Source organism: Anarrhichthys ocellatus, unplaced genomic scaffold (assembly GCF_004355925.1).
Source record: "Anarrhichthys ocellatus isolate YVR2014 unplaced genomic scaffold, GSC_Weel_1.0 scaffold1, whole genome shotgun sequence".
Lineage (NCBI taxonomy): Eukaryota > Metazoa > Chordata > Actinopteri > Perciformes > Anarhichadidae > Anarrhichthys > Anarrhichthys ocellatus.
The window spans coordinates 3,356,450-3,376,050 of NW_022280031.1; the positions used below are offsets into that span (position 1 = coordinate 3,356,450).

General features: G+C 39.0%; 1 protein-coding gene across 2 annotated transcripts; it reads left to right on the forward strand.

The window, feature by feature from the left end:
* Nucleotides 1-764: 764 nt before the first annotated feature.
* On the forward strand, nt 765-15,705 carry pparg (peroxisome proliferator-activated receptor gamma). Of its 2 annotated transcripts, none has more exons than XM_031839594.1 (8): nt 765-1,742; nt 2,146-2,312; nt 5,295-5,433; nt 9,147-9,346; nt 11,760-11,877; nt 12,140-12,336; nt 12,448-12,691; nt 13,710-15,705. In XM_031839594.1, the coding sequence occupies exons 1-8, from the start codon at nt 1,295-1,297 to the stop codon at nt 13,955-13,957; spliced, it is 1,761 nt and encodes a 586-aa protein (XP_031695454.1). In that variant the 5' UTR covers nt 765-1,294; the 3' UTR covers nt 13,958-15,705. The 2 variants fall into 2 exon arrangements, with proteins under 2 accessions (XP_031695454.1, XP_031695531.1); XM_031839671.1 differs by having other exon boundaries at nt 11,760-11,844; nt 12,113-12,336.
* Nucleotides 15,706-19,601: the final 3,896 nt, after the last annotated feature.

Below are 19,601 nucleotides of genomic sequence, written 5' to 3' on the forward strand. Positions count from 1 at the left end.
GAAAACCGGATGTTCGTCTGAAGAAACCGGATGTTGTCTCACGTTAATCTTTCCGCTAACTTTCAAAGTCCTTCGCTCGCTCCCGATCTGTGTCGTTTAAATGCGTTTACTGTGAATTTCAGCATATAGGTGCACTAAAATGTAAGTGTCTGCTGAGTTGACCACGGAGATCTGAGTGTCTGCTGACTTTACCGCAGCGATGTCCAGTAGTCTCCAGGGAGAGCAACAGCTGGTGCAGTTTCTCTCTTTATTTCTGCCCCCCGACCAGAAGCGGAAGTCGCCTTTTCTCTACGGCAACCCTGAAGGGACATCATATCTCCAATACAGAACGATAAACATGAGACAGTCTGTTACAATAATAATAAATTAAAAATACTTACCTGTTTTTTTTGTTTTTTTGTTGTTGTTTTTTAATTATTATTATTATTTATTTTTTTCCCATCTCAAAAGGCTCAAGGACATACACACACGCACACGTTCACACACACACACACACGTACACAACTGACTATAGGATGTTTGCTGGCTTTTATCCCACTGTTCTTGTCATCCTCTTGTTGTTATGTATATGTATTGTCTCTTGTCTTTCAATAAAAAAAAAAAATATTTAAAAAAATTATAATAAATTTTAAAAATGCGTTAACGCGCGATAAAACAATTGTCGCGTTAATTAATGAATAATGCGTTAACGTGATAATAACGCGTTAACTTGCCCAGCACTAATATATATATATATATATATATATATATATATATAATAATAATTTTTGCCTTTTTCAAGACAAACTATAAATTTGTGATCTGTTTTTAACGATTTACAAACAAGATAAAAAAGTCCTGGAAGTTGAAACAAGCTCTGATGTTGGAGCATTATCCTTGCCACCACAGTTCTTACTTACTCCACACTCAGAAGGTGCAGTCCGTGCCACATTCTTGGTCCCAGACAGACGGAGGCTCAAACAGTCCTGCTCTCCGTGTCCTTTGGTTGGGCAATCACACAGCGAGCCACCCAAACAGCAACAGAGGAAGACAGTGTTTTGAGCCGAAGAGACGCTCCTCAGTGCCAGAGTTCGTCTTGTTCTCACTGTGACACAATCTGCCTCCCTGTTTACCAGATAACAGACAGACTGCAGGGACGAGCTGGAGGGCCGGGGGTACTCATGGAGTGTGTGTGTGTGTGTCTATGCGTTGTTATGTTTGGGCTTTTCTGAAAGGACGTATTTAATCATTAACACTATGCGCAACACAGCATGTATATTTTCATTGTCATCTTTCTTTCCACTGTTTTCTGTTTATGTTTTATCTCATCCTCTCTCTCTCTCTCCGACTTTTCCTCTTCCTCTCCTCTCTCCGGTTCTTCTGGTGTTTTCTTTCAACAAGGCCACGTAAAGTCAACAAAGGATGTTGCGTCAGCTGTTGTGTCACTGCTTCATCTCTCTCCCCAGTAGACATGGTGGACACCCAGCAGCTCCTAGCCTGGCCTGTCGGGTTCAGTCTGAACGCCGTGGAGCTGTCGGAGCTGGACGACAGCTCCCACTCCCTCGACATGAAGCATTTGTCCACGTTGGACTACGCCTCCATCTCCTCCTCCTCCATCCCGTCCTCCCTGTCTCCCCCGCTTGTATCCTCCATGTCCTCTGCCGGTATGGCCTATGACCCCAGTCCGCCGCAGAACGAAGAACAACTGACCAACATGGACTACACAAACATGCACAGCTACAGAACGGAGCCAGACATGCACAGTAAGTCCGGTCTATGTAATGGGAAAACCAGCTCTAAAGCCTGTTTAGTTTTTTAATGCTGATTTCAGCTTGGCAGCAAAATTCAACCACAGGAAGTAGAAATTAATTTCAATCATTTGCTCAAGTCCTGGCTTAAGAAAGCTTTAGTGTGAAAATGCATCAAAGGTGCCACATTTAGAAGAGAGTCGGTCAAGATATTGATTTGCACTTGTGCTTAAAACATGAGAATAGTGATTATAGCCTGTTAGAGTTACAGGATGAACATAGGACAAAACCCAGATAAAAAAAACAACTGAGTATTAAACCTCTGGATAAAAGAGGTGAAGTAGGAAAGCTTTAGTTTTCTATCTGTCTGCCTATTTGGTGTGCTACTGTTCCTGCCTGATGATGTTTTTGCTGTCAGATTTGATCAAGCTGGAGCCGGAGTCGCCTCCACAGTACTCTGACAATACCGTGTTCTCCAAGCTCCAGGACGATGCGTCGCCAGCAGCGCTAAACATCGAGTGCCGTGTGTGCGGAGACAAAGCTTCAGGGTTTCACTATGGCGTCCATGCCTGTGAGGGCTGTAAGGTAGGACTGAAAGATCATCATGAGTAAAGCTGAAAATAAGATGTATAGACAAACTAGGGAAGTATAACCAGTGTTTAAAATTTTAGATTATATCATTAAATAATCTGCAGATTAATGAAACCAACATTTCAAAACCCAAAGATGTGCAATTTGTCATCCCAAAAGATGAAAAAGCAGCAAATCCTCTCAATAATAATAATGGAACTAACTTATGTCTTCAATTTTCACTTGAAAAAAAATACTTTAATTATGATTCAGTCAGTTATCAAAATAGTTGCAGATTAATTAGATGTTGATTTCATCTCTACATTGCACAACATCTGCTTTGTGGGGCTTCAGACATCTCAAGCTTGAAAGTTTATGATATTTTAGGGGTAACTCTGTCTTTGTTGGCAAGAGGCTCTGCTCAAGAGGAATTTTTAGAAATTCTGGCCACCAATTACTTTGAGAGATGCATATTATTAAATTGCAGTATAAAATGATTGCTGCTCTCAAAAAGTCGAGAAAAAAACCCGACAGTCATACCACCCGAGAGTCATGTCAGGAAATGGTAATGCTAACTTTTACTGCGAATTGTCGAGTTTTGTTTCTCTGCTAGTCTCTCTTTTTCTGTCACCATGTGTCACTCGCAGGTGAAACATGTTTGTGGAATCAATAATTCTACAATGCATTTTTTCATCTTTTTGATGTCTGTCACTTTAACCACAAGCCCCATACCTTTTCCACTCAGCCAGGGCTCAACAAAGACCTGTGATTCAACAGACTCGCACCCAGCCCCTTAAACTCTGTCTGTTTTTCAGTCAGTATAGAGTATAAATAACTAATAGAGTGAGGGGGAGTTTCACACATATTTTCGTTTTCTTTGAAACACTGAGACATTATAAGAAGAGGAGCTTTAAATTATGACATTGTACTTCAAATGCAGGATTTTCAGTAACAGCCGCAGTACTTTTTTTGTTTTTTTTCTGTTTGGTTCCAAGAAGATTTCACAGGTCTGAAATGATTCCAGAGAAATTGGAATAAAAAAAATACTTAAAATGTGCTGTGTGTCTATCGCCCTTTCTGAAGTGTAAGAAAAGCTCACCCTAACCCGAAGACTTTTAATAGAATATGATATATTTTGTCCTATTAGATGACTTTATATTAAAGAGTAATCGACCTTTTGAAAACACAGATAAAACATAGGCTTATGTCTTCAATATAGTCGACATTACAGGAATAGAAACCTTCGCTGTGATACTGCCAAAGAAAAAAGAAACCTTGACATCCACTGAATGACCATGAAAATAGAAACCACCTGTATGATGTAACTCAATGCAATACAATAGACTACATTTGTTAAAGGTGATATTCTCTTTATTTTTCCTCATCATCAACAAATACCATGAAAAGACCAAAATCAACAATGTTTTGATCTTACTAACAAGTACTGCCTATGTAGCTAGCTTGGTATTTCTTATTCCTCCAAAAAATGTTAAAAACACATCAGTGAGCCACACGGTTACACCTCGGGCATGTTTCTTTATTACCATGAACATGGTAATATTGTGTCATATTGGTAATGGTAATATTAGTCCTGTAAAAGTATGTAATCTGCCTAGAAACAAGCGATGGACAACTAAGGGTTAGAAAGTGCAGCGAGTCTCCTGTAGCTTGTAATATTGTGGTTTATTTGAACTCTTATCTCACAAGCACCAACCAACCAGCTGACATAAATACAATACGTGCCAGCCAAAGAAACCCACAGTTTCGTGTTGATTATTGTGTATATATATATATCAACAATATATATATATGTATATATAAGGGTGATAGATACACAGCACATTTTAAGTAGTTTTTCATACCAATTTATCTGGAATAATTATAGACCTGTGAAATCTTCTACATATATATATATATATCTATATATATATATATAGATATATATATACGTATATCACACTGTACCTTCAGAGGCTGAGTGATGGTAAGGCAGAGCAGTCATTGTTCTGCTCAAGTCTCAGGGGAGACTCACCAGAAGAGGGGGTCAGCCAAGCAGGCAAACACCTAATTGTTTCCAAGCAGAAAACATTCTTTATTGAGGTGGAGCCTTGACCCCCTTTAACTTCCTGATTCTTTAAATAACCTACGATTAAAAAAAGGAACATCTGTGGGTGAAAGAATGCAGATGCCAAACGCACCAGCCTTCACGTAGTACAAGTCCACATGTGGATTTGTATGCTTACAAAACCAGTCAATACAATTCTCCTCGTAACACTTGCAGCCTTCAGGTTTTTCTTTTTGTGTCTTTTCAATTCATCTTTCCGTTAGCTTTCTTCGTCAGCTTAGACAAACACCACAGCCATCAACAAACCTGTGGCTGCATGTAGGAGTGTGTGTTGGCAGTTTGACCGTGGCTCCGTACTTACTAGCTGAGATAAGCAAACCTCTTGTTGCTCCTTTGGTCCTAAGATTGAAAACATCAAAGCATAAATCCACCCTGAAACGCAATCTGCTTTTAAGCACAGTCGTGGGCAGTATAATTGACTTCCTCCGATTAGAAAGAACCAGGTATCTAATCTGCATCAGTGAATAGATGCTCTGTGGATCTACTCCACCAACAACAAACTTTAATCAGACGATGAATTATGAAGTAAAGTGGATCTCTTCAAATCACAATTAATTGTTCGACCTTCCCCTTTCACATCTCAACTAGAATACTGATTTAAGTTTTTTTCTGTTTTATACGGCACATACAATACTAGGAACATATTTGTTTCTTTACGAAATGGCCTATCATACTTATATTGTCTTATTTGGCAACACGAATAGTCTCTCAGTCCTTTTCCTTTTCTCAAAGAAAATAGTTACATTTAAATAAGTAAATGAGTAACTGTCTTAATTATTCAAAAAAGGAGCAGATTTAGTAATGTACAAAATGTAAAAAAGGGGGATATTTTAGCCTCATCTGACCTTACTGTCTCTGTTTCTCTCTCCTAGGGTTTCTTCAGACGCACAATCCGGTTAAAGTTGGTGTATGATCACTGTGATCTTCACTGTCGCATTCACAAGAAGTCCCGCAACAAATGTCAGTACTGTCGCTTCCAGAAGTGCCTCAATGTCGGCATGTCACACAACGGTAAGATTGGCGATACTGTCTCACACACCTTTTAGAACGATGAGTGTACAATCGCAGGATGTATGATGTGCTTGAACATTTTTATTTAGAAGATAAACTTGCATATAATGCTTTATAAGCACACAGTAAAGAAATAATACAGAACATCATTATGATACATTGTCAGCTTACAATATACAAGCAATTGCTACACGACACCCAGTGTGCACACACACACACACACCCACACTGTTAATACAACATTAGATTACAACACAATCACATTAAATCAAATGAAATCAGCAAATCCACATGTACACGCCTTGCTCAGCCGCGGTACGCCCACATATGTTTTCACCTACACACGCAAGATCAGGGTAGAGATGCACCAAATCCTGCAAGGTCGCAAGAAGCGACTGACACCTCCCACGCTCAGCGGCCCGTGGGCCGATCAATTAGGCTGTCAATGCAAATGCAGTTTACTGCTGCTGCTTCTGCTGCTGCTTGTAGCCGGTTAGATTCACAAGGTGCGTCTCGTTAGAGGTTTTTGTTAGTTTACATTTATAGACAAGAAACTTACTTGATATTTACGATACATTTTTTGGTAGAAGCTACCAGACGGCCGCACGTCATAAGCTCACGAGTGTGATATCTGGAGAACTCGTGTACTTAATAATACAATCTTCCTTGCCCTCACCCGTGACTGTTTAGCTGTAGAAAGTTTGTTTTGTTAGCCTTCGTTGGTCACAACTGGCACAGCTGTAGTCTGTTTTTTATATAAATGCTGACTCCACCCTCCCAGGTGAGTTTCAGCATGGACCTGCACCACTGTGTGGGCGAGCACAGGTTGCGCTTGATTGACATCTCCCTGTGTCTCCTGTTAGTTTTGTTGCACCTCTTAGGGTGGGACAACTTACAGCATTCACTCTTTGACAAATGAACTTTAGCGACCCGTGGATATTCTCAGCATAGTTTCACACGTCATTGTCTTTTGTCAAAATTGTCATTTTCATAAAAGAGCATTCCATATCTCTCTCTCTCTCTCTCTCTCTCACACTAATAAATAAAACTGACCTGATCCTGCAGGAAGTCGTGTACATGCCATGGACACTACTTTTTTGTGTTCCATTGTGGGAATTTTTGAGGGCACGGAAAAAATGGGGCTTCATCCGCGCAATGTCTGTCCAGTTATAGACGTCCATTCAGGTTAGAATGCATGTTGGTTGATTATAGATACTATAACTTCTGGCCTTAACCAAGACGCTTGCCTGGCATTGCAATTTAAATCGGTTGAGGGACTTTAAGTCTTTCACCTAAAGTGAGCGTACATTTTATTTTCTTTGACGCCTTTTCTAGTTTTTAAATAAAGATATGTTTCTAGTTTGTAAAAAAACATATATATATATATTTACATATGTATATATATATATGTATATATACACTTTGTTTGACAAAAAAATATATATGTTTTTTTTTTTTTTTTAATGGAGTCAGTCAAGTATTGAAGCTCAGTAACAAAACGGCTTTGTATTTACAGAATGAAACTAGCATCTACTATAATTAGTTTATACAAAGCCATATTAGTTTGTTTCACCTCTCTTTATCTCCCTGTCCTCCTCCTTCCCTTATTTCATGAGCTACAGTTTGTTCTTATTGAAAAATTGCTCTGTCTGGGTTTTTAATTCATCAATGATTGACATCTCAGAGTACATAAACCACAACTGATTTCTCCAAACTGCTGTGTCACTGCTGCAGGCTCATTGCCAGTTGGTGGGAGGGCAGCTTTAGATGGTATTCATTTGCTTAAGGTGTGCTTTCATCACAGTCAGCATTACACAACCACATACACTGCTATACACTCAGCACTCAATGCTCAGTAAATGCTGTGCAGAGCCCTGAATGGATGACAGTTATTGGCTTTCACCAACATAAAAAAAGAGGGTCCAACCAACTTAGCTGTTAGATTATTATAAGGATTATTTTCACCACATTCACCATAAAATCTAGAGTACCTTTGTTAAGTGTAATGTAACTTATTCTATAGTGATATAATGATTTATACTGGAATATAATGGAAAATCTGTTTTAATAGTTATTGTTTTTCATCAAAAGACATATAACCATTTTGGATTTGGATTTGTACAATCCATATGGACGCTAAATAGAAAAAGTAAAACCATCAAGTAAAAGGTGACATTTCTGTAATACAATGTGAAGTTATGAATACAGTTAAATTCAAAACAGCATCAGGGCATCTGGCAAACCATCACCTGAGATTCTTCTGAAATGTTAAAAAATGTGTAAATGTATCAAGCATATGAGAAATATGACATTAAAAGCATAAAATAGATTCTAAATGACATAAACCCCATCCTTTTAAAACGGGAAACTAGGCCCGTCTTCTTTGTTGGGTATTTGTAATTGCACAATGTAAAATAAACTGCAGCAACAAGTGGAGAAGTGAGGAGAAAAGAGACTTGTGTCAATGCATGAGACCGTTTTTCAGGTTTGGCAATGAGCTGTGAAAACACCATTACCAACTAAAAAACCATAAAGGTATTATTAAAGAGAAGTACATTTTGTAAGTGCTTGATGAGACACGCCTCATAAAATTACAGGAGAGAAATTTGCTGTGTGTTGATTTTCCTGTTCCTTCAGCTCTGACTCGCTTGTAGAAGTTGTCTGAGCAGTGATTTGCATGTCTCCTAAAATCTTTCATTTCTTTTGTTTTGCTTCTGTATTTAGTAATAAAGTGTTTGCTGTAGATAGCAGCTCATTTTGTGGACATTAGCTGGTCGATCTGCTTCATTGATAACTGTCCAAATGTTAGAGATATGATAGAAATTAAACAACCATGGCAGAAGTCAACCGAAGCTCACTCCCCAACGTCAGATTAGTAATAAACTATATAAAGTAAAGTAATATAATTTCAACCAGGAGAAACTTTATTAGAATTTAACAATAATTTATTACACATGCATAAAAATTGAATAGTGCGAAGTCTTTGGCGATTGGACTCCATCCTGAAGTAGGATAATGGAGGGGTAGTGATGTCCAGACACTGGTGGTGGTGAAGGGAGTCGCTCCAATCCGATGATGAACGGTTCCAGGTGCGGAACCTGGTTGGTTGAATTTAAAGTGAACGCCCACAATCAGCTGATAAGAGTAATCACAGGGAGAGAGAGACTATGAATGTAAAGAGAGTCTTCCTGACTCAACTTCATTTGTAATATCTGCAATATAATTATTTGGCAGCAAGAGGTCACAATACAAACAAAGAAACAATACTAGGGTTGTTTTATTTCTTATCGTGAAAATCATTTATGTATATATGCATTAATTTCTACATATCGTTAGCATAAACAATCTTGTGTTGCAGGAGTTTCATTCTGGTCGTATAAAATGGCTTTGAGATGGTACATTTTGTCAGCGGTTTGATAAAATGGGACTTTTTGGAGCATGGCGGGATTGTGACTTGAATGTAAAATGTACAGTGATGTCAGTCGTCACTTTGTTTTGGATAACTTGACAGGAGGAAGTTACACTGAGGGTTTGTTGTTTACCTCGAATTGTAAACACGACGTGTTCATGTCATGTACACGTATAAATGTGTGTTTATCTCTATGATTATTCCTGCGTACCGTTTCTCTCACATACTCTATCTGCCCGTGTGCCAACCTGTGTCTTATTTGTGCGCCAATGTGAGTTTGTGTCTGTCTTGTTTTCTTTCCCAGCCATTCGATTTGGCCGAATGCCCCAGGCGGAGAAGGAGAAACTGCTGGCTGAGTTCTCATCGGACGTGGTGCACATGCACCCGGAGGCAGCAGATCTGAGGGCTCTGGCCCGGCATCTATACGAGGCCTATCTGAAAAACTTCCCCCTCACCAAGGTCAAGGCCAGGGCCATCCTCTCTGGGAAGACCGGAGACAACGTGGTAAGCAGCACTGCATAGTTCTACTTTACCTCTATGTAGTTGTATTTATAATGGTGGGGGAGTGCTCTATATTACTTGCATGTGCAAAAGACCTATTATTAAATTGTCTCCTAGATATCACAGTACAGTGAAAGACGTTTTCAGTCAGTATATTATACACCTATTGTTAAATATAGGTCAGTAGTTTGTTTTTTTATGAATCCCACTCTGGGAAATATCGCAAGCAACCCAAACACCAAACAAACACTTGGTCTTCTTGAATGTGTCTTGAGTTACACATGCATCATAATCACATAATTACCACTATTTCTCCCATGTGCAGCCTTGAGTTTTAAATGAAACAATCAGTTTATCTGGAAAATAATGGTAAACAATACAAGCTTGAAGTGACAGAGTTTAGTTTAGCAGCTTTAAACTTAATGTAGTGCAAACTTTCCAACTCACTGCATGTGTTTTTTGCCACGCTCAGCATAGTTCAGATGAGGTCTTTTCAGGCTATTATTTCTGCTCGAACAGGAAAAGTGGATTTTCTGTTTTTTACGTCTTGGCTGTTAGAAAAGACCTCAGATTACACAGCTCAAGCTATGAAACAGGATATATCAAGTAAAGGCTTCAACATTCCTACTCAACAAGTCAAACTAATGTATTAAGACATTTGGTAATTTATAGCCTACAAGTGGACTGTCGGGAAATATGTTGGCCAAAAGCATGAAAATGTGAGATATCATCTATTTTTGTGGTTTTGTATGTAAGTTTTGAGATATTGAATCCCAGTATTCAAAAGAGACCTAATCAGGAAATCCACATCCACTGAATTACAAGTTGGCAGACAAAAGAAAACGGTGGTAAATATTTAACAACGATAAACAGTGTGTTTGTGGTGTTTACGTCAGTCTCATGTTTGATCTCCAAATAACTGGTATGATACTTTTATAAAAGGTCGATAAGGCCAACAAATACAAAATCAAAGTATCATCTTCCTTTGCAATTATCAATATGTTTTCATAACTCTTTGTTAAAGCAACTGTGATCAAGTAATCATCAGTTAAACCTTATCAAAGGTGTGGTGGAAATAAATCTTTTTTAATATTACTGAATAACAGCTTAATCTGAGCGACTAAACCAATTAATTAAACAAGTAAATTGTCATTAATTGAATTAAATGACCAGTAGCTTTTGATCGTTTTTTGACAGTTACACCAAAATTATTATAAGAATTAAGTTGCAAATGTTCCAAAATGCACCAGTTAAAGCTAAGTACTACTTATAATGATTACTACTGTGGTTGTTGTTATTATTGGCTCTACAACTGTGGACCAACTGTACGAGCCTTTCACTTCCCTTTTCTGTTGCCTCTCTCTCTGCAAAGTCAGATAACTTCAAGGCTGCTCCGCCCCCCTTTCTTCTGATTGTTATGACTGTTCATCACAGCGATAGCAGCCAAATGGCACTGCATTATCTGTTGGTTGGAGGAAGTCTTGGGGTATTTAATAAACCACAGCGAACCTCCTGAAACAAATTGGGAGTCAATGATTTTATCTTTTGTAGAATATTTACGTTGTTTAACACGTGGCAGCCTTGATATGAGTTGATGTAATCAAAAGTTTTACTCCACAAGCACTCCAAACGCACCATCAGAGGTGAAGGAAGACACATTTTTTACTAAATTAGTTAGACAGAGAACACTTAGTTCTTTGCAAAAGTTAGCTTTAGCTAATGGTTTGCTAACATTAGACAACTGTTCACAGACTAGGTCTGTAGCACCAAAAAGTGTATTGAACAGAGCAAAGGTGCATTTTAAAGCTTGTGAATTAAACTTTTGTGCTATTTCTTCTTTCAGAACTGTGTTTTAAATGATTATATTTCAAAATTGACACCACTTAACCTCCATACAAACTCTGCATTTACAGTAAACTGACTTGGCAGAGTATATACATCTATTTCATTCACTCTCATAAGAGATGATTATTCATTTCATAGCGTTTTGTGAGTATTGTTGGCTGTACTTCTTTGTAGGTTGTCTTATTATTCATTCCACTGCTATGGAAAAGGAAGATTTAAGTATATGAATGGCACCATTCATCATTCAGGACGGTGCATGTCGTTGCCAGTGTTTTACCAGTAAGTGCGACTTTAACTTAGTTATGCTTCATTTACCTGTTAATGTTGTTTTTATCTGCCGCAGCCAGCAGCGAAGATTTATTTACTTTGTCCATCAGACATATGAGATGTGCAGTGTTTGCATTTGCAGGTCTGATGAATGAGTCATGACCAAAGTGCATACGCAGGATAAATGATTACATCTGTAGCTCCTCAGAAGACCTACGAAAAGCTAACTCTTTCTTTTTTCTTTCTCTTCCCCTTTTCTTCTTACAAATCTCTCTTCTTCCATTTCTTTCTTCTCAACCTGCAGCCTTTTGTCATCCATGACATGAAGTCTCTAATGGAAGGAGAGCAGTTTATTAATTGTAAGCAGATACCCATCCAGGAGCAACAGCAGCACTCATCCGCCCTAACAGCAGGTTTTGGAGGTTAGAGATACAAAATTATCTTTGTCATGATGTGGAGATGTTTGTTATTGTATCTTCTTCTTTCCTATCTTTGTGTATTTATCAATCAATATGACCCGATAATGAAATTGTCGTCACCTTCCTTGTTGAATTGGCTTCAAAACTCTGGCTGCTCTTTGCACTGAAGACGTAAAACACTGGTCTAGTTTTTCTTGTAATCCTGCAACTGAACCGCCTCATCAGGGACTTCCATTCTTTCTGTGCACATCTCATCCGATTTCAGGAATCATAGGAGCTCACCAGGGGTCCGAGTATGGCTTTTTGGGAATGGGAATGAGCATCAGCGGACAGGCTCCATCGGACGCTTTGGAGCTGCGTTTCTTCCACAGCTGTCAATCACGTTCGGCCGAAGCAGTGAGAGAAGTGACAGAGTTCGCCAAGAGTATCCCAGGATTCGTCGATCTGGATCTCAATGATCAGGTGAGAGGCGGAGGCAGTGAGTATGCATCACTGTAGTAAAAGCATCACGTATTAGCTGTCGTTCCTGAAGATCTAATCGGCATCGGCTCTACATGTCGATTCTTTTACCAGGTGACTTTGCTGAAGTACGGTGTGATCGAGGTCCTAATCATCATGATGGCGCCTCTGATGAACAAAGACGGGACCCTGATCTCCTACGGACAGATCTTCATGACGCGGGAGTTCCTCAAGAGCCTCAGGAAACCTTTCAGTCAAATGATGGAACCAAAGTTTGAGTTCTCAGTCAAATTCAACACGCTGGAGCTGGACGACATCGACATGGCACTGTTTCTGGCTGTCATTATCCTCAGCGGGGGTGAGTGTTTTTTATTTTTGTCGGTCTGTCGGTTAATATGAAGCTGCAGCCAGGAGAGAGCTAGTTTAGGTTACATATTAGCTTTAGAGTCTTTATACTGTCTTAACGTTACATCTTTCATGCTGAACAGACACATGTGGTATCAACCTTCTCCTGACGAGAGCAAACAGTATTTCACAAAATGACTGACATTTCTTTTCAAAGTCCCTACCAGCCAGCGTCGTTTTACAACTGTTCCCATTGAGGAGAAAACTTATGCGACTGCCTAAAGAAAAAACTCAGCCTTACAGTGCAGAGTATATGTATAATTATTTGAAACAAGTAACTGTAAGCAATAATGTAAATTTACAACCACAAATCATTTCTGGCAGACAATGTGGCATCAGGACAATTTAGTTCTCTCTGAATGTGAAGTGTTGTAATCTGTCTGCTGTTTCCAATCTAAGCTAAGAACCCACTGCATTATACTCACTATCTATGGCCAGCCTTGACCCATTTATCGGTTTGCAGGGAGGCTTCACGTGGGAGTAAGAAACAGCACGGTTTTTACTTTGCTTGTTCATGTTTTTCTACTGTTATTGATGATGATAACGGTGTTTGTACTGCCATTCCTCTATTAGTAGTAGTAATTAGATAGTCATTTTTTAGGAACCAATCGTTTAAACTCGTAACTCTTCATGCCTGTGTAACAGCAAACCAAACCAACCTCACTCAGAAACCCAGACTATGTGGTCCAATATTGCTGGTTACCATGTGAACACTTGATAAAATTCTGGCCTTTAACCTTTATGAAGATGAAACATCAAGCATTTAAGTCAATTATTAACCCAAACAACTAAGATTATAGCTTGAAATAAAGATAAGAAGGCTTTTGTCAATAATGATACAGCTTTGTCGGGTAATCACGGACAGCTAAATTAAGAGCTTTTCAGCCAACAGATATGATGACCTAATAGATACTTAATGTGTCCCCAGAAATGTCACTGATTTATCCTCCCTGTCTCTGTCCCCTGTCCAGACCGCCCAGGCCTGCTGAACGTGAAGCCCATCGAGCAGCTTCAGGAGACGGTGCTCCATTCGCTTGAGCTGCAACTTAAGCTAAACCACCCGGACTGTCTGCAGCTGTTCGCCAAGCTGCTCCAGAAAATGACCGACCTGCGTCAGATCGTTACCGACCACGTCCACCTCATCCAGCTGCTGAAGAAGACGGAGGTGGACATGTGCTTACACCCACTGCTGCAGGAGATCATGAAGGACTTGTATTAGAATTCAGTAGGAGAAAAGGACAAGTAGAGAAAGTGGAATGAAAGAGAGAATAAAGAGATTGTATTATTAAAACCATGACTTGTGAAATCTTAATGATAAAGTACTTTGCACTGCTGGTGTGTTGAAATAAAGGGAGGTCGCCAGACAGGCTGACTGAAATTGAGAAAGAGATGAGGAAGAACAGGAAAAGAGAAATCGAGGACTGAAAGGCAGAATCTGAGTGTTCGATCTTGTCTAGACAGGAGCATGTGAATTACTTGCAGCACAGTCATTTAGCCAGTGCTGATCCTGGACACTTTGTGAATAAGTGGGCTGCCAACTTAAATACGAAACTACCACCAATCAGGACGAGCATCTGTGACTAACTGAAAGAGTCGGGACTTTCTTTTTTGGCAAGCCGAAAGTGTAAAATGGCGAGTGCTCAACACAGCCTGCTTCAAGTGCCTTCAGGAGAAACCACTGTGAATATTTTTACACCATGTGTTACACAGTAGCGTATGCGTTGTTCATGTGCAGCTTATCTAAATGTTGCGTTACAACTGTCATAGGCAGCAGCAGTGTGTACGTGCTTCAATACCTCTGTGAACGCAAAACAAATGCATGAATGCTCACCCGCGCCCACACAAAACAATGTGCATGTCATGTTCTGTTTTGGCATCAGGGTGAAGGTGCTATCTCTTTTCAATCAGCTTTATCCAAAGACAGAAATCAGATTATTGCCTGTAACGTAACGGCCACATGCAGAAAGTGTGAAGCCAACATAAAGCACATTACCATGACGGTGAAACCGTATACGCCATATTGTGCCTTTAAGGATTGCTGTTTGACTCATTTTTTTCTGTGGAATAAATGCCATCTAAAAAAAGATACATTACACATGTATAATGTATAACATATATTCATATGTCATATTTTTGTATGGATGAAACTCTCTGCCAAACACACTGTTCAGCCTTGTTTTATTTTAAATTTTTAAAAAGTGGTTGAGTTGTAATTTTTGCTATAAAATTATTTTGCATCCATGCAAATTGTCTACTATGTGTGATTTAGTTATGTTGGGGGGGGGGGTCTACAGAGAAAGAGGTTGGGTTAATACCAGAGGGGGTTGTTGTAAATAAAATATTTTCTAACTTTTTATTTGAAATCTGTGTCTTGCTTCAAGTCATTCGAGCGGACTTGCTATGTACCGTCAAAAATAATTTCCTAGTAATGTGTTTCTTGAAAGCATTCCAGCCACCCAGACTCTATAAATCTGTTTTGCAGTCATTACATCAGTTGTCCTTAGTGTCTCGTACCAAACACACACACACACACACACACCCTGATGGAGCGATTGCAACATCTGAACTCCGCTGAACCGTGCCAGAAAACCAAAGTCTACGGAGAGACGTTTGATTAGCAAGCGGGGAGGTGGTTTTGTTTTTTAAGACTTTAATGTTTGTTTGTTTGTTTGTTTTCCAATTAGGACCAGTTTTTTTATTCCTTTTTTTTTTAACAGATCAATTTACAGTTAACCCTGAAAAGAAATAGGATATAGAGGAGAAAGCAAACAAGTCAGAGTCAAATACAGGACATCACAATGTAGCTCACTGAGACATCAGGTCACCAAAACACAGGTTCATTGACACAAAGCCTTCCTGATGTCTGGCTGTTTGCCAAGTTACAAGTCTTTTGAGTACACAAACTCACAGTAGATGCTTGCCTTAATATAAGAAATATACGCTCTATAAAGTCCACCATTACAATCAAGCTCTAAAAATGTTATTATCAATGTAAATTAGATTATTAGTAAGTAAAACTTTCAAGACACATTGAAAACACCTAGATAATATGTGCATAAACTGTATATGATTCACTGTAAACCTGATTTAAAAAGGGGTTAGTAAGATTGTGATGTTCTGAATATGTGTCAATCAAAGAAATATCAGATCTGTAGAACTGTTGCAACGTATGGTCCCTTGTTTGTTTGTTTCTTTATGTTCAAATATATCTTATGGACCTTAATTTTGTGGTTTCTCGTTCTGTTAAGCTTCAAGAAAGCTTCTGCTTTTGGTCCTGAAACAGAGATGAGCCTCACATGTTCTGCCCTCTGCCTTTGTCTAAGAAATGCAATCCTTAGTTTAAGAAAGGACCAAGCTTGTTGGTTTCTTAATGTTGGCTCTAAACAACACATACAGAACTTATATATATATATATATATATATTAAATATTTCTTTAAACTTGCCATAGCTGATTATGCAATAAAAGCAGCTGCCTGTTGTTGATGAAAACGACACAATAAGAGCAGTGACAGTGAACCAACCCAGTTGAAGTTGGGGCCACAAAACAACAAGCTGATAGACACTAAAGCGCTCCACATAGGAGAACTGAAGAGTCAGCTGGAGCTTTTCACAGTACATGTCATCATTTGTCACATTGTTAAAACAAGCAATATTGATTATAGCCACTTTAAATCATCAGTGTTCCTTCTATATTAAATCATACATACATCAGGTCGTCCATTTGTGGCCAAAGGACTATATTTAGTATGATGAGGAAATATGTGTCAACATTTGTTCTGAATTGGTCTAAAGTCTTAAAATCCAGTGCGGACATACTTTGAGCGAGCATTGAACCACACAAATTTTAAAATCGCATGAAGAAAATCACACTTTTATCAATAACAATCCCCAATGAAAATTCCTACATTTCTATTTCTTATTTTAGGCCATTTTCTACTACTAAAAAAGCAGTAGTCCCATGTACCCAAAGACAGACAAGATACATTATGATAAAATAAAACTTCAGCCTGTTCAACGCTTGGACCGATTTTGAACATTTCTTCAGATTTGTGCTTAGACTTACAGGGGACTTACTTTTGATCCTCATTCGATTAATGTGAAACATGTGATCTGATATCTGTCTTGAAATGGGAGCGTGTAAGAGTCGTCTCAGGGCAGCAAGGAGGTGTAATGGGACTCCTTGTCTTTCTCTCTTTTCATGTATCTGATGGGGTCTATTTCTCAGGTTGTAAGGACAAACAAAAAGAATGGTAACTATAAGATCTGATGAGGAATAACAGGAATATGTGTGAGCTGTAAGAAAAGAGAAATGATGAGACACGGAGGGAGCCAGGCCGTGAGACTGAAGCAGATTAAGGAGAAGATGGCCCCTAAAAATAAGTCTTTGAGTTGGCAGATGATGGGGGGGGATTTCTGGCTCTGACCCGGATGGTCCCCTTGGATGGTTGATGATGATGGTAATTAAATGTGTTCTTTATGTCGAGTCAGCATATCCTCACTTTGTTACGGCCGGTCTCTGCAGACCAAGCCCTGCCAAGATTCCTGAGCTAATCTGCCAAGTAATTTTCATAAAGTATATTTCTGCAGTTGTCCGTCCGCACAGAGCCAAGTCCAAAGATAGCGACTGTGATTTACACAAGGAAGTTATGTTTTTGTTTGAGCTCCTTAAGAAACAGCAGCTTCGCTTTTGAAGGTTCTTTTGTTTTAGTATCAGAAAGGAATCTTACTCCCACCAGGGTGTGATACCTGATACGTGTGTGTGTGTGGGTCCTTGAACAAGCCTTGTTTCTGAAGTGATACACCTGCCGCTGTAAGACGAATATAGCTCTCAGGAAATAGTTGTGTTTAATCGGGTGTTTATATAGAAAACACCTCAAGAATTTATACCATGGCACTTTATGTTCTTGTGAAGTCTAGAAGGAAACATTTTAGACTCATTCTGGGATTCTTGTTACGTTTGTAAAACTATAAAGCAGAAGTTCCAAGGAGTGAGTGTGGCTTGATGCACCAGATTTTCAGCATTTCAATGAGGTGAAAGAGTCTTCTTTCTTTCTCTAACCCTACAATAATAATAATGCCTATGGTATAAAGTACATTTTCATAAATACGTAGGATACAGGAAGTGTGAATTTTACAATTTCAACACGTAAGTAGAGCTCTATGCAAAGCTTGCATCAATTCACCACATTTTACACACCTCCTCTTTAAGTATTCAATCAAAACTACATTTTAAATATTTGTACTTTTAATCAAGATTATATAACAATGCCAATTCACTGGAATGGATTCATGGGTGATTCAATCGAACGCAACATATCTGAGTAGGCGTAAAACTGACAAACATTTTCCTCTGTACACTGTAGGAATAATATTGTTACGTCTTGTGACATCACTGCGTTTCTTCCACCCACCAACATTTTTCAGACATTGTGTGTAATTGGCAGAGCTCACGATGGGTCACGTTATCTTTGTCAGGTGGATTTTTTCCAAGTGATTCACTCGTTCAGTTGCATCATTAATTGACACTTGAATGGAATAGTTAGTGACACGTGTTGCAGTGTGACCGGGTTCAAGCTCTTCTGTTGTATGACTCAAATGAGGCCATTGCTGGTGAACGTGCTGCACATCATTCCTGATTTGCTCTGTCAAGGGAAAGCGTTTTTTAATTTTTAGTCTCTCAGTAACTCTTCATGTGAACAGACGCGCCTGCTGAGACTACAACATTTGAACACATCATTATGTCTGTAACAATCAGGTGACAGTAAAGGAGGGTTAAAAGAGATGACATGTCATGTCATTGTGTACGACACAAGTGCAGTAAAATCTGGTTTCACTGTGGCTCCTGCAGGGAGGGTGTCATGTAGCTTGTTTTATGGGTGAGAATTACAGTTCTGCAAATATTGAAAAGATCATTAAAAGACCCCGAACAAACGGTTTCTATTTTAAAACATCCAACTGTATATCAGTCATTTCATAAGGTAACAAAACCCACCTACACCCTTTGGTTTTTGTTAACATAAACAGATGAAACATGTTACTTAGTGAGCTTTAAGAGATGCAGATTTTCGCTTTGGGACAGAACAAAGTTAGCTGTTTCTCCCTGTTTCCAGTCTTTATGCTAAGCTAACCGTCTACTGTCTCCAGACTCATATTATAAGACAAATGTGAGAGTTGCATCAATCTTCAGATCTAACTCTTGAAAAGAAAATGAAAAATGCTGCCTGCACAAGATTATATCTATCTCTGTTCATCAAAGTGTCATGCATTTTTTCCGACAAACTCAGCTCTAACTGGTATAGCCTATTTTTGTGCTCGGATTAATTCCTGTCTGTCACTCTCTGGAGGAGTCTTACACCCTTTCTGGTCTTATGTACTTTCCAAAATATGCAGAAATTGAATGGATTCAAAGTTTAAATCTGGGAAGAATGGCTAAAATGTGTTTCTTCAGGAAGAGTGTAGCAGTAGCTGACAAGACGGGTAAACGTTGACTAAAGATTCACTAGTTCACTCTCAAGATCTAGAGTAAAGAGGGACAGAGCATAATCTATTTTGTTTCTTTTTCTTTTAGTTTGTCTAGTTATCGTCAGTAGCAATCACTGCTCTAAATGGCTATAATGAAACTGAAGCCTTCCAGTGGTTCAGAGTGAACCGGGTCTCTTTAGCCTGGTTTCACCAAAGCAGCACATTGAAAGGGAGGATCACAACGTGCCAGACACAAGGCTGAAAACACACTGCAACTGGAGTCTTGATCTGACTCCAAAAGCATCAGTTATGAAGTCTGTTTCCAAATGCTCATTCTGCAAACAGACACACTTGACTGCACACTGTTTATCAGATCAGATTACAATTCACTTTATTTGGG